At 46.3% G+C, this 13,898-nt stretch overlaps 1 protein-coding gene across 2 annotated transcripts in view; it reads right to left on the reverse strand.

Moving 5' to 3' along the window:
* Positions 1-13,898, reverse strand: part of ift80 (intraflagellar transport 80 homolog (Chlamydomonas)) — a 200,710-nt gene that overhangs the window by 165,853 nt on the left and 20,959 nt on the right. For both annotated transcript variants that reach the window (XM_060905275.1, XM_060905274.1), the window contains 2 exons: positions 12,497-12,607; positions 11,186-11,254 (listed from right to left, as the gene is read on the reverse strand). In XM_060905275.1, coding sequence (XP_060761258.1) covers positions 11,186-11,254; positions 12,497-12,607 — 180 coding nt within the window. The remainder of the gene's footprint in view (positions 1-11,185; positions 11,255-12,496; positions 12,608-13,898) is intronic.

The raw sequence follows: 13,898 nt of genomic DNA on the forward strand, positions 1-13,898 counted from the left end.
CCCCCGACGAGAGAGGAAGTCCGCCACGACCATCTGTGCCCCTGGCCTGTGGACCACCTTGAAATTAAAGGGTTGGAGCTCCAGATACCAACGGGTGATCCGCGCGTTGGCATCTTTCATGCGGTGGAGCCACTGGAGGGGCGCGTGGTCCGAACAGAGGGTGAAAGGGCGCCCCAGCAGGTAGTACCGGAGGGCGAGAACCGCCCACTTGCTGGCCAAACACTCTTTCTCTATGGTGCTGTTGCGCCCCTCACGCACCGACAGCTTCCTGCTGATATACAGGACAGGGCGGTCCTCCCCCTCCACCTCCTGGGACAAAACCGCCCCCAGCCCTCTGTCCGACGCATCGGTCTGCAACATAAAGGGGAGAGAAAAGTCAGGGGAGTGTAGAAGTGGCCCCCCACACAGTGCAGCCTTTACCTCAGAGAAAGCCCGCTGGCACTGCTCCGTCCACTGGACCGGATCTGGTGCCCCCTTTTTAGTGAGATCAGTCAGCGGGCTGGTGACGTCCGAATAATTAGGTATAAACCTACGATAATAGCCAGCCAGCCCCAGGAACTGTCTCACCCCCTTTTTGGTCTTGGGCCTCGGGCAGGCCGCAATTGCTGCCGTCTTATTAATTTGGGGACGCACCCGTTGCCCAAGTGGAAGCCCAGATACCGTACATCCACCCGCCCAATCGCACACTTCTTTGGGTTGGCTGTGAGCCACGCTCGCCTCAGCGACCTAAGGATGGCCCTCAGATGTTCGAGGTGCCGCTGCCAGTCATTACTATAGATGATGATGTCATCTAAATACGCTGCCGCATAAGTGGCGTGAGGGCGAAGGACTCTGTCCATCAGCCGCTGAAACGTTGCGGGCGCCCCAAACAGCCCAAACGGAAGGGTGACGAATTGGTGTAAACCAAACGGTGTGGAAAAGGCCGTTTTTTTCTCGGGATAGTGGAGTCAAGGGGATCTGCCAATATCCCTTCGTCAAATCCAGCGTCGAATAAAAGCGAGCAGTGCCTAGTCGATCGAGCAACTCATCAATACGAGGCATTGGGTACGCGTCGAATTTAGACACCGCGCTGACTTTTCTATAGTCCACACAGAACCGGACCGACCCGTCGGCCTTGGGTACCAAGACCACCGGGCTGCTTCAGTCACTGTGGGACTCCTCGATGATGCCCATTTCGAGCATGGTCTGAAGTTCTTCCCGAACCACCTTTTTTTTGTGTTCGGGTAGCCTGTAAGGGCGTCTACGCACTACCACCCCTGGGGGCGTCTCTATGTGGTGTTCTATGAGGTTAGTGCGGCTGGGCAGGGGCGAGAACACATCCGAAAACTCGGTCTGCAACTGGGCGACCTCTGTGAGTTGGGTCGGGGAGAGGTGGTCTCCACAGGGGACCGGAGAGGTACGTGATGCCAATGTCCCTTTTTGAACCTCCGGCCCCAGCTCCGCCTTCTCCGGAACCACCAACACCAACGCCACGGGGACTTCCTCGTTCCAGAGTTTAAGCAGATTGAGGTGGTAAATCTGTAGCGCCCCACCCCTGTCCGTTCGCCTCACCTCATAGTCGACGTCCCCGACTCGCCGTGTGACCTCAAAGGGTCCTTGCCACTTGGCGATCAATTTGGAGCTCGACGTGGGCAACAGTACGAGTACCTTATCTCCCGGTGTGAACTCTCTAAGGCGCGTACCCTTGTTGTACAGGTGGGCTTGCCGTTCCTGGGCCTGCCGCAAATTCTCCTGAGTTAGGTGGGTGAGCGTGTGGAGTTTTGCGCGCAGGTCCATAACGTACTGAATTTCGTTCTTACTTTGTGAAGGTCCCTCCTCCCAATTTTCCCGCAGCACGTCCAGGATGACACGCGGCTTACGCCCATATAATAATTCGAACGGGGAGAACCCCGTGGAGGCTTGGGGGACCTCTCGCACTGAGAACAGCAAGGGTTCGAGCCATTTATCCCAATTACGTGCGTCCTCACTTACGAATTTCTTAATAATATTTTTGAGGGTGTGGTTGAATCGTTCCACTAAACCGTCCGTTTGTGGGTGATACACGCTGGTGCGGATCGGCTTAATCCCCAATAACCCATACAGCTCGCGCAGTGTTCGTGACATAAACGTAGTGCCTTGATCAGTCAGAATCTCTTTCGGGATTCCAACTCGGGAGATGACGCGGAAGAGTGCCTCTGCAATACTGCGTGCTGAGATATTGCGCAGAGGCACTGCTTCCGGGTATCGCGTTGCATAGTCCACCAGAACTAATATAAAGTGGTACCCTCGTGCTGACCGATCTAATGGCCCGACGAGATCCATCCCAATTCTCTCAAACGGGGTCTCGATTAACGGTAGAGGGCGCAAAGGCGCTTTTGGAATGGCCGCTGGGTTTACTAACTGGCATTCGGGGCATGCCGTACACCACCTACGGACATCGCCGCGAATCCCCGGCCAATAGAATCGGGCCATTGTTCGGGCTAGTGTTTTATCCTGCTCCAAGTGTCCAGCCATGGGATTAAAGTGAGCCGCCTGGAATACCAATTCCCGGCAGCTCTTCGGAATTAAAAGCTGCGTGACTCGCTCTTTAGTTTGAGTGTCCTGCGTCACTCGGTATAATCTATCCTTCATAATCGCGAAGTAGGAGAAGGACGGGGTGGCGTTCGGCTGGAGCGTTTGACCATCGATTACTCTCACTTGGTCAAACGCATGCCGCAGAGTCTCGTCTCGCGACTGCTCTAATGGGAAATCCGCGAGGGATTCCCCAATAGAGAGAGGAGGAGCCGGCGGCTCCTCACTCTGACGCGGAGATGACGTAGACGGCTCTGTGACAGCTGCTCCCGCCAAAGCGACACCGGGACCTCCCCCTGTCAAATGGCAGGACCCACTCTCTACTAGGCGTGTCATTAAACCCCGAAATCCCGGCCAATCAGTCCCCAAAATTAAAGAGTGGGTAAGGCGAGGATTAACCGCCGCCTTCACTATAAATTTTTCCCCTCTGAAAATAATGTGGACCGACACCAAAGGGTAGCGGTGAACATCCCCGTGCACACACAACACCTTCACCCCTTGTGCTCCCCCCAATGCCTCGTTTTGAACCAGGCTTTGGCGAATTGAGGTCTGATTACAACCAGAATCCACCAACGCCTGATATGTAGCCCCTTGGATACTCACCGGTATGCGATACACTCTGGCCCGATCGAGGGCGGCCTCTGGCGCGTTGGGGATCCGAACCACCACGCCCACTTCCATTGCTGTGCACTGCTGTTGAAGGTGGCCCGGCTCCCCGCAGCGCCAGCAAACCGGCCCGGGCTTTCCCTCTGCACCGGTGATCTGGGGCTCACTCACCTGAGGTGGGGGAGAGACAGACACAGAAGGGAGAAACGGGAGGGCACCGCGGGTGCTGCGGGCCGGCTGGGGTGGTGCCGGCCCCCGCCTCCGCGGTGGGGGAATGGGGCGAGGACGGGACACAGGAGGAGGGGGAGAGAGAGAGAGAGAAGAGGAGAGAAGAGAAGATGGCATCTGCTGTCCTGCCGCTGGGACAGCCGCCAGATGATCCTCCGCCAGCTCGACTGCCTGATCCAGCGACGCCGGGCGGTGGCACTGGACCCACTCTGCGGTTCCGGCTGGTAAGCGGGCGATGAACTGTTCCAGTACCACCTGGTCGACGATTCCCTCGGTGTTGCGATTGTTGGCCCTCAACCACCGCCAGCAGGCGTCCCGGAGCTGCTGGCCGAACGCGAACGGCCGGCCGACTTCCTCCAGTCGCAGCGCGCGGAAGCGCTGGTGCTGTTGTTCCGGTGTGCGCCCCATGCGCTGGAGGACGGCCCGGCGGAGGTCCGCGTAGGCCAGCCGGCGGTCGGCGGGGAGCTGTAGCGCGGCCAGCTGTGCCTCTCCCGTTAGCAGGGGGAGGAGGCACGCTGCGCGCTGCTCCATCGGCCAGCCTGAGGCTTCGGCGACCTGTTCAAACAACGTGAGGAACGCCTCGGGGTCGTCCTGTGGGCCCATCTTGGTGACAGTGAGGGGAGACGGGCCCGCGGCGGGAGCGCTGGTGGACCCCGCCGACGCCAGAAGATGCCGGAACGCCTCGCGATCTTCCTGCTGGGCCAGCACCAGGGCTTCGAAGCGCCGCTCTTGTTCCTTTCGGAGTGTGACGAGCACCTGGTGCTGGCTTTGCTGAGCCGTGGCGAGGGCGTGGACCAGATCGGCGAACGGGGAGGATTCCATGGGGCTGCTGTTTGGGGCTCCACTGTCCCGGGTTTCTGCACCACTGTAGTAATTTCCCTGTGGGTGGGTGGAGCACAGAGGACGGCAGGACAGAGATCAGGTGTAAACAAGGCTTTTTATTGCCACACTTTTCAGTCTAACAATATATGTCAGACGCACAGAGACACACACATCAGCGTCTCGTCCAGGGATGAGCTCCCTCCGCTCTCGCTCTCCCTCCTGATATAGGGCGCGGTCCCTGGGAAGACACACAAACACAGGTTAATTGCTCTCAGGTGTAGTGATTCTGCCACTTACCTTCCCTGACTCCGCCCTCCTGTCACAGACCGGCGCTTGACCACGCCCCCGCTGCCACAAATAAATATATATATATATATATATATATATATATATATATATATATATATTAGTTATCATGCTTTCGCGTTGTGTTGCCAGCTTTGCTCCAAAACCCACAAGGATGGGGTAAGTTTATTCAAGTTTCCCAGAGATCCCGAGCTGCATGCGAAGTGGGTGAAGCAAGTCAGGCGCACTCGTGACAAGTGGGAGCCCTCACCAACATCCGTCCTGTGCTCTGAACACTTCGATTTGGATTGTTTTGACACCCTTCCCAGCTTAAAAGAATCTCCTGGGTGTTCAGTTCAGCACAAACGTGTGTTACTACCATCAGCAGTGCCTACACAGTGTTGCCAGATTGGGAGGTTTCCCGCCCAGTTGGGCGGTTTCAAGTGCATTTTGGTGGGTTTTGAACATATTTTGGGCTGGAAAACGTCAGGAGTATCTGTTGCCAGATACTGCTGACGTTTTCCAGCCCAAAATATGTTCAAAACCCACCAAAATGCACTTGAAACCGCCCAACTGGGCAGGAAACTTCCCAATCTGGCAACACGGCCAGTATTCCGGAGGGGGTCTACTAGTAGCTATGCCGGATCCAAAGACAGTCCTCTTGTCAGAACATGTGTTGTGAAACGACGTAAGATAAAGGTACGTAGAGCTATAGATTCTACATGATAATCATAAATGTAATCATAAAGTCGGCGTGATATCAGTCATGTATTTGCTTGTGAAAGCTTGCGGCTTTCATGTAACTGCCGCCTAGCAACGAGAGGCAAAGGGTAAAGAGGGTAGGCCATCATAGATTCTATTCGGAAAAGATCAACACAATTCTAGACTCCCAGAAGAGGAAGAGCTAGCACTAGAAAGTTCACCGGCGTTTTCATGCGCCATTTCCATTGAGTAGAACAGCCAGTGAACCGCAGCGTGTTCTTCCGCTGACGTCACAACATGGCCGCGAGCCACGGACCCAGTTTTCTTGCGCTGTGCAATTAAAAGTTGGATATTCGCGTAACAACAGCTTCTTTTCATGTAATTATAACCGAAATCTAACATGTTTGCCGTGTTGTATAGTTTATTTAAGAAATTGCATAGAGTCATGTTCGTGTCATCAGCCCTTTAATAGAGAGTGTGAGGAAGGATGACTGTATATAGAAGGATCAGCGAATGTGGTCATTAAAATGAACACAAGATGCCATGAAATGTATCTTGACATGGTGTAGAACCTGGAGGAGGGGAAAGGAATGGTACAGTGTCTCAGTGCTCACTGAACTGAAGTGCTCACTCGCACATGCGACAGTTTCTATGCATGCTGTTCTGTGCTTGCAATTCATGGCACCTTACATTTGGTTTTAAAGGTGCAATGTGTAAGAACTGGTCACCTGAAGAAGTCATACTCCACCCCTATTGTAAGAAACAAGAAAATGCACAGTCCCTCCCCCTCCTCTTTCATGTGTCACGTAAACCTATAGTTTACATTATAGCTTTCTTAGCTCAGTTTTTAGCTGGAAAACAGCCACAGAAACTCAAGCATCAGTAGTGTACAAGACTGCTATGGCTCGCGATGCAGTAGATATGTAATCAAACCTGACTGACAAATTACATATTCATTACAGTGAAGTGAGATGGCTATCACATGAAATGACCTTTCCAACACTGCTTATCTATACAACAAAGTATTGGCGAGAAAAATCATTTTGAATTTACATCAGATTTAATCATGGTTACAATCTACATACAGTTCTGCGTCCATCTCCACACCCATTGCTCGTTTGAACTACTAATGAAGTTGTCACCGCATAGATATGAAACACATATCACAAGAACGAACAGGACTTTAGCTTTATGATGCTAGTCACATTTGTACACCATTTGTACATACCGATCACGTAATCACGTTATGAATACAGATCAAACGTCTGCAAAGTGATATCTTTACAAATTTCTTCACTCATTTTCACACTCTTGCTTTGAGGTTGAATAAGTCACAAAAGTCTATCACTTCACAACGTCACTGCATATCCAAATAAATAGTAGAACTTTCATCTTCCGATGATGCTACTTGTTTCTCTGGGCAATTTAAGATTGTTTTGTAATCCGGTTTTGAATTCACAGCAAATAAAACAATGACATTTATTCCCGGTATGCTCCCTATCATTTGTCCACATAGCGTTACTTGGCATTGCGATTCAGTTTCTCTTGGTAGGCCATCTTTTCCTTTCTCTTTTCCCTTTTCCAAATGTCCAACATGTCCAACACAAAATGGTAACCGTAAATCCAGGTTTCGGTGCCTGTATACCAGTTGCTTCTGCAAACTGCAGTAACAGCTCTTTTCTTTAGCTATCTACTGGCTGTAAAAGGGGCAAGATTATCATGTTGTGATTAGCACTGTTGCCGCACAGCAAGAAGGTTCCGGGTTCAAGCCCAGTGACTGACGGGGACCTTTCTATGTGGAGTTTGCATGTTCTCCCATGTCTGTGTGGGTTTCCTCCACAGTTAAGTTAGCTGGCTACTTTAAATTGACCATTGATCAAGCTTGGAGAGGGAAGGGCTCTGCTAAGTTTAAGGTCGATTTTGTTCAACCGTTTTCAAGAAAACTTCCAGTCTACTCCGCTGGCATGGCCATTTTGGAAATCACATGATGCATTGCTGCATGCTGATTGGTTGAAAGGTGAATGACATTGAATTCATCTGCAAGAAACCAGGCACCAATGTTTTAAATGTGAACTGTCAAAATGAGTAACAAAAACAGGACTAAAGACTTACAATGCACTGTGTCATGGTATGGAAGGGTTGGAAATTAAAGTATACAAAGTCTAAATTTATGATACACTATGTGGCTTCAAATCATTATTCTCAAGTTTATTTGGGTGCACTGACTGGGGGATACTGATAGGTAAAACAGCACGGCGTGTACAGTGGTGCTTGAAAGTTTGTGAACCCTTTAGAATTTTCTATATTTCTGCATAAATATGACCCAAAATATCATCAGATTTTCACACACACAGATTTTCATAAAAGTAGATAAAGAGAACCCAGTTACACAACCGAGACAAAAATATTATACTTGGTCATTTATTTATTGAGGAAAATGATCCAATATTACATATCTGTGAGTGGCAAAAGTATGTGAACCTTTGCTTTCAGTATCTGGTGTGACCCCCTTGTGCAGCAATAACTGCAACTAAACGTTTCCGGTAACTGTTGATCAGTCCTGCACACCGGCTTGGAGGAATTTTAGCCCATTCCTCTGTACAGAACAGCTTCAACTATGGGATGTTGGTGGGTCTCCTCACATGAACTGCTCACTTCAGGTCCTTCCACAACATTTCGTTTGGATCAAGGTCAGGACTTTGACTTGGCCATTCCAAAACATTAACTTGATTCTTCTTTAACCATTCTTTGGTAGAACGACTTGTGTGCTTAGGGTCATTGTCTTGCTGCATGACTCACCTTCTCTTGAGATTCAGTTCATGGACAGATGTCCTGACATTTTCCTTTAGAATTCGCTGGTATAATTCAGAATTTATTGTTCCATCAATGATGGCAAGCTGTCCTGGCCCAGATGCAGCAAAACAGGCCCAAACCATGATACTACCACCACCATGTTTCACAGATGGGATAAGGTTCTTATGCTGGAATGCAGTCTTTTCCTTTCTCCAAACATAACGCTTCTCATTTAAACCAAAAAGTTCTATTTTAGGGCAGCACGGTGGTGTAGTGGTTCGCGCTGTTGCCTCACAACAAGAAGGTCCGGGTTCGAGCCCTGTGGCCGTCGAGGACCTTTCTGTGCAGAGTTTGCATGTTGTCCGCATGGGTTTCCTCCGGATGCTCCGGTTTCCCCCACAGTCCAAAGACATGCAGGTTAGGTTAACTGGTGACTCTAAATTGAAAGCAGGTGTGAGTGTGAATGGTTGTCTGTGTCTATGTGTCAGCCCTGTGATGACCTGGCAACTTGTCCAGGGTGTACACCGCCTTTCGCCCGTAGTCAGCTGGGATAGGCTCCAGCTTGCCTGCGACCCTGTAGAACAGAATAAAGCAGCTAGAGATAATGAGATGAGAAGTTCTATTTTAGTCTCATCTGTCCACAAAACATTTTTCCAATAGCCTTCTGGCTTGTCCACGTGATCTTTAGCAAACTGCAGACGAGCAGCAATGTTCTTTTTGGACAGCAGTGGCTTTCTCCTTGCAACCCTGCCATGCACACCATTGTTGTTCAGTGTTCTCCTGATGGTGGACTCATGAACATTAGCCAATGTGAGAGAGGCCTTCAGGTGCTTAGAAGTTACCCTGGGGTCCTTTGTGACCTCACCGACTATTATACGCCTAGCTCTTGGAGTGATCTTTGTTGGTCGACCACTCCTGGGGAGGGTAACAATGGTTTTGAATTTCCTCCATTTGTACACAATCTTTCTGACTGTGGATTGGTGGAGTCCAAACTCTTTAGAGATGGTTTTGTAACCTTTTCCAGCCTGATGAGCATCAACAACGCTTTTTATGAGGTCCTCAGAAATCTCCTTTGTTCGTCCCATGATACACTTAAACGTGTTGTGAAGATCAGACTTTGATAGATCCCTGTTCTTTAAATAAAACAGGGTGCCCACTCACACCTGATTGTCATCCCATTGATTGAAAACACCTGACTTTAATTTCACCTTCAAATTAACTGCTAATCCTAGAGGTTCACATACTTTTGCCACTCACAGATATGTAATATTGGATCATTTTCCTCAATAAATAAATGACCAAGTATAATATTTTTGTCTCATTTGTTTAACTGGGTTCTCTTTATGTACTTTAAGGACTTGTGTGAAAATCTGATGATGTTTTAGGTCATATTTTTGCAGAAATATAGAAAATTCTAAAGGGTTCACAAACTTTCAAGCACCACTGTAAGGTTCGCAAACACCATTCAAGCTTTTGGCCAATCAGCGCGCAGGAATGCAATCATGTGATTTTCAATCATGGTAGCGCCGGCAGAGTAGACGAACTTTTTGGCTTGATGCAGAAAATCGGCAGCAGGGGACATGAATATTGATTTGAAGTTGCTGAAATGTTGATTCGGGAAAACTTTATTGTTTTGTGATCAAATGGAGACTGACAGATTGGATGCGGAGTGGAGCGTTCATGAATTACAGGTTTGGGGATTTTTCAGCGTCATAACTTGTAGGAAAAGAAGACTGAGGAGGATTGTATATTGGGGCAAGTAGCGACTGTGCTTTCAAAGTGTCGCTTGTACACTCTTTGGGTGTGTAGAGAGCAGGAGTAGGTTTCCCAAAAGCCTCTTAACACTAACAGCATCTTAACTAGGGTGGGGTTTACATTAGACCGTATCAGCGGATCATCAGATTAACGTTTTTAAAACGATTAGCGTGCACACAGCAACACCAATACACGATTCGCGTGCACACAGCAACACCAATACACGGATACGCTCGGCTCCGCAGGCATCCTGCGCTCCAAATCACTCCGACCTGAACAGCGAGTGCCCTCTGGAGGGTGTGCACTCCGGCCCTGCGCAGCTCACAGAGCGCGCGAGTATAGCGCACGAGCAGTGATTCGGGACTGAGCCGCTGTGTGTGTGATCCCAGTGCATATCACTTACCACTTGCAAGTGGAAGGATGGCAAGCCTAAAGACAATCATAACTACACAATGGGCAGTATTTGCATCAGTATTTGCAGTATTTTCATACTTTTATACTCTTTAATGAAAGGTGATACAAGGCGGAAGTCCGCGCCGTTTTTCAGCAGTCGCGTCACATGACCAACGCCAGCGAATCAGGAAGGTGGATGTCACAGTGACGTTGTCCAATGACGACGCCAGCTAGAGCTCAGCACAGCGTATCCGCGTATTCTCAATGTTTACACAGCACCGGACCAGACACGATCTAGAATGAATACGTGGACCCTGGCAGATTCCCGTTTCCCGGCGTTTCCAGGCGTTTTAATGTAAACGGACAGTGCATCCGCGAAAAAAACGAGACAGATACGGTCTAATGTAAACTTGGCCTAGGAGAGTGTTCATTGTGATGCTCGCGCTACCATTTAACGATGATCTTTGTGCTACAATGCTTTTGGGAAACCCACCCCAGTATTGTCATGGAGTTTCGATGAGAAACAATAGCAGTAACTATATATAGTTTCTAAAGCTATTCATTTAAACAATACACTAATTAGTGTGAAAACTGGTTGTTACCGTCTAGCTTCATTGGTAATCGCTACGTACACTCACCAGACCAGGGACACAATGTCTGCTACTTCCTTCTAAGCTTCATTTGATTTTTAGTATAATTTCTTTGTACTCTATACACGTTTAGAGGAAGCCATGGCCTAATGGTTAGAGAAGCAGCTTTGGTACCAAAAGGTCACTGGTTCAATTCCCTGGACCAGCAGGAATGGCTGAAGTGCCCTTGAGCAAGGCACCTAACCCTCAACTGCTCCCCAGGCTGCTCTGGGTATGTTGTACCCAGCGTCTGCTAAATGCCTGCAATGTAACGGAACCATTGGACCACGTGCTCCAGAGAGTTGGTCTGAGGAATCCTTTGAGCTAATTGTTTGGATTTGGCTCTTTACCACAGAAGTGAGCAAATCTCAGTTTAACTGTCACAAACACAATCCATGGTACATACATATATGCTTTCATACCTTGTTGGGCCAAAGTGGACCTCAGCATCCCACTTTTAGACCAGATCTTGATTTGGCCGTCCTCACCAGCTGGAAGGAACAGAGTGAGAATTTAAACACTATTGAATTATACAGTTTTAATTATGCTTCCATATCTGTGTACAAAGGTATAATTGTTGAAAATCTATATTAATTTGTATCTCATTTAGCAATAATATTCTCTTTATAAAATGTAGTACTCGTACATGTCCGTTGTAAGTAGCACACACACACACACTTTCGGAGATAAAGAGAAAGTAAGATAAAAAGAAAAAAAGGCAAAAACAGCAACCTTATGGCATGCTGAACACCTACAGAGTGTGTGTGGTTTTAGTCTCTGTTTGAACACACAGCAAAGGCTGTCGAAGCGCGTTATCTCACAATCAATCATCTCATCAGCCCACAGTCACATTTACTCACACTTAAGGCACAACATGTTTAGGTCATGAAGGGTGAACTAAATGAAATGTCACTCATGTTTTCATTCCATTTCTGATTTTTTATTATAGTTATTGTGTGTATTCCAAGTAGGTTTGAACATTTCAGGATAATACAAACAAAATGTGTGATAGTGTTTGAGCACTGGAATAAAAGCAATTTATAGTGCTTTTGTTGGATTTGCACAGCTAAAATCTCTTGTGTTTTAGGGCTGAAAGAAAGAAAGAAAGAAAGAAAGAAAGAAAGAAAGAAAGAAAGAAAGAAAGAAAGAAAGAAAGAAAGAAAGAAAGAAAGAAAGAAAGAAAGAAAGAAAGAAAGAAAGAAAGAAAGAAAGAAAGAAAGAAAGAAAGAAAGAAAGAAAGAAAGAAAGAAAGAAAGAAAGAAAGAAAGAAAGAAAGAAAGAAAGAAAGAAAGAAAGAAAGAAAGAAAGAAAGAAAGAAAGAAAGAAAGAAAGAAAGAAAGAAAGAAAGAAAGAAAGAAAGAAAGAAAGAAAGAAAGAAAGAAAGAAAGAAAGAAAGAAAGAAAGAAAGAAAGAAAGAAAGAAAGAAAGAAAGAAAGAAAGAAAGAAAGAAAGAAAGAAAGAAAGAAAGAAAGAAAGAAAGAAAGAAAGAAAGAAAGAAAGAAAGAAAGAAAGAAAGAAAGAAAGAAAGAAAGAAAGAAAGAAAGAAAGAAAGAAAGAAAGAAAGAAAGAAAGAAAGAAAGAAAGAAAGAAAGAAAGAAAGAAAGAAAGAAAGAAAGAAAGAAAGAAAGAAAGAAAGAAAGAAAGAGGCAACAGGATTTAAAAAGTACATGATAACTGTTCAGATTGGAAGAGACTGAAAATATACTGAATGAAAGATTTTGAATCAGACCAACCTGTGATGAGAGCAGTTCCATCATAGTTCCAGCGACAAGCCAGTACGGCTCCTCGATGGGACTCGACGCTCTTTTCAATGCGCCCCGTCTTAGATAGCAAGTGGAACTTCCCTTTAAAAAAACAAAAACACAACAATAAAAAACTTTAATTTAATAAATCAAATAAAAATCCATTTCAAGATTTTACAGTTTTTACTAATAAGTTTGTTCTTATTTACTGAAAATCAACACACTGAGGATAGTATTTTGAGTCAATATCAGTTAGCCATTTATGTAAGAAATAACACTCTTGGAAGTATGCTGTTTCAGGAAAATAATCAAATGATGATAACCGCACATCTTCAAGTCTTTTATTATTCTTCTCTCGTATATCACAGCAATTTACCAGTAATTACATATTTTATTGATAATAGAATATCAAATTGCACTTTTAATCTGTTTATTGTTACATTTAATGTTTTGGAACATCTGTAAGACAAGTCAGTTCCTATTATTACTTATGGAATGGAAGCTATTAAAATAGTCATTCCTTGACCTGCCTCTTTTTTCTTCTCTCTTGAAGTTAATAAGCAGCTTATCATGTTATCAAGACTGTTACAAAGTGCTGACACTGGAAACTCCAATTACAACCCCGATTCCAAAAAAGTTGGAACAAAGTACAAATTGTAAATAAAAACGGAATGCAATGATGTGGAAGTTTCAAAATTCCATATTTTATTCAGAATAGAACATAGATGACATATCAAATGTTTAAACTGAGAAAATGGATCATTTAAAGAGAAAGATTAGGTGATTTTAAATTTCATGACAACAACACATCTCAAAAAATTTGGGACAAGGCCATGTTTACCACTGTGAGACGTCCCCTTTTCTCTTTACAACAGTCTGTAAACGTCTGGGGATTGAGGAGACAAGTTGCTCAAGTTTAGGGATAGGAATGTTAACCCATTCTTGTCTAATGTAGGATTCTAGTTGCTCAACTGTCTTAGGTCTTTTTTGTCATATCTTCTGTTTTATGATGCGCCAAATGTGTTCTATGGGTGAAAGATCTGGACTGCAGGCTGGTCAGTTCAGTACCCGGACCCTTCTTCTACGCAGCCATGATGCTGTAATTGATGCAGTATGTGGTTTGGCATTGTCATGTTGGAAAATGCAAGGTCTTCCCTGAAAGAGACGTCGTCTGGATGGGAGCATATGTTGCTCTAGAACCTGGATATACCTTTCAGCATTGATGGTGTCTTTCCAGATGTGTAAGCTGCCCATGCCACACACACTAATGCAACCCCATACCATCAGAGATGCAGGCTTCTGAACTGAGCGCTGATAACAACTTGGGTCATCCTTCTCCTCTTTAGTCCGAATGACACGGCGTCCCTGATTTCCATAAAGAACTTCAAATTTT

Source organism: Neoarius graeffei, chromosome 23 (assembly GCF_027579695.1).
Source record: "Neoarius graeffei isolate fNeoGra1 chromosome 23, fNeoGra1.pri, whole genome shotgun sequence".
In the NCBI taxonomy this organism is placed as follows: domain Eukaryota; kingdom Metazoa; phylum Chordata; class Actinopteri; order Siluriformes; family Ariidae; genus Neoarius; species Neoarius graeffei.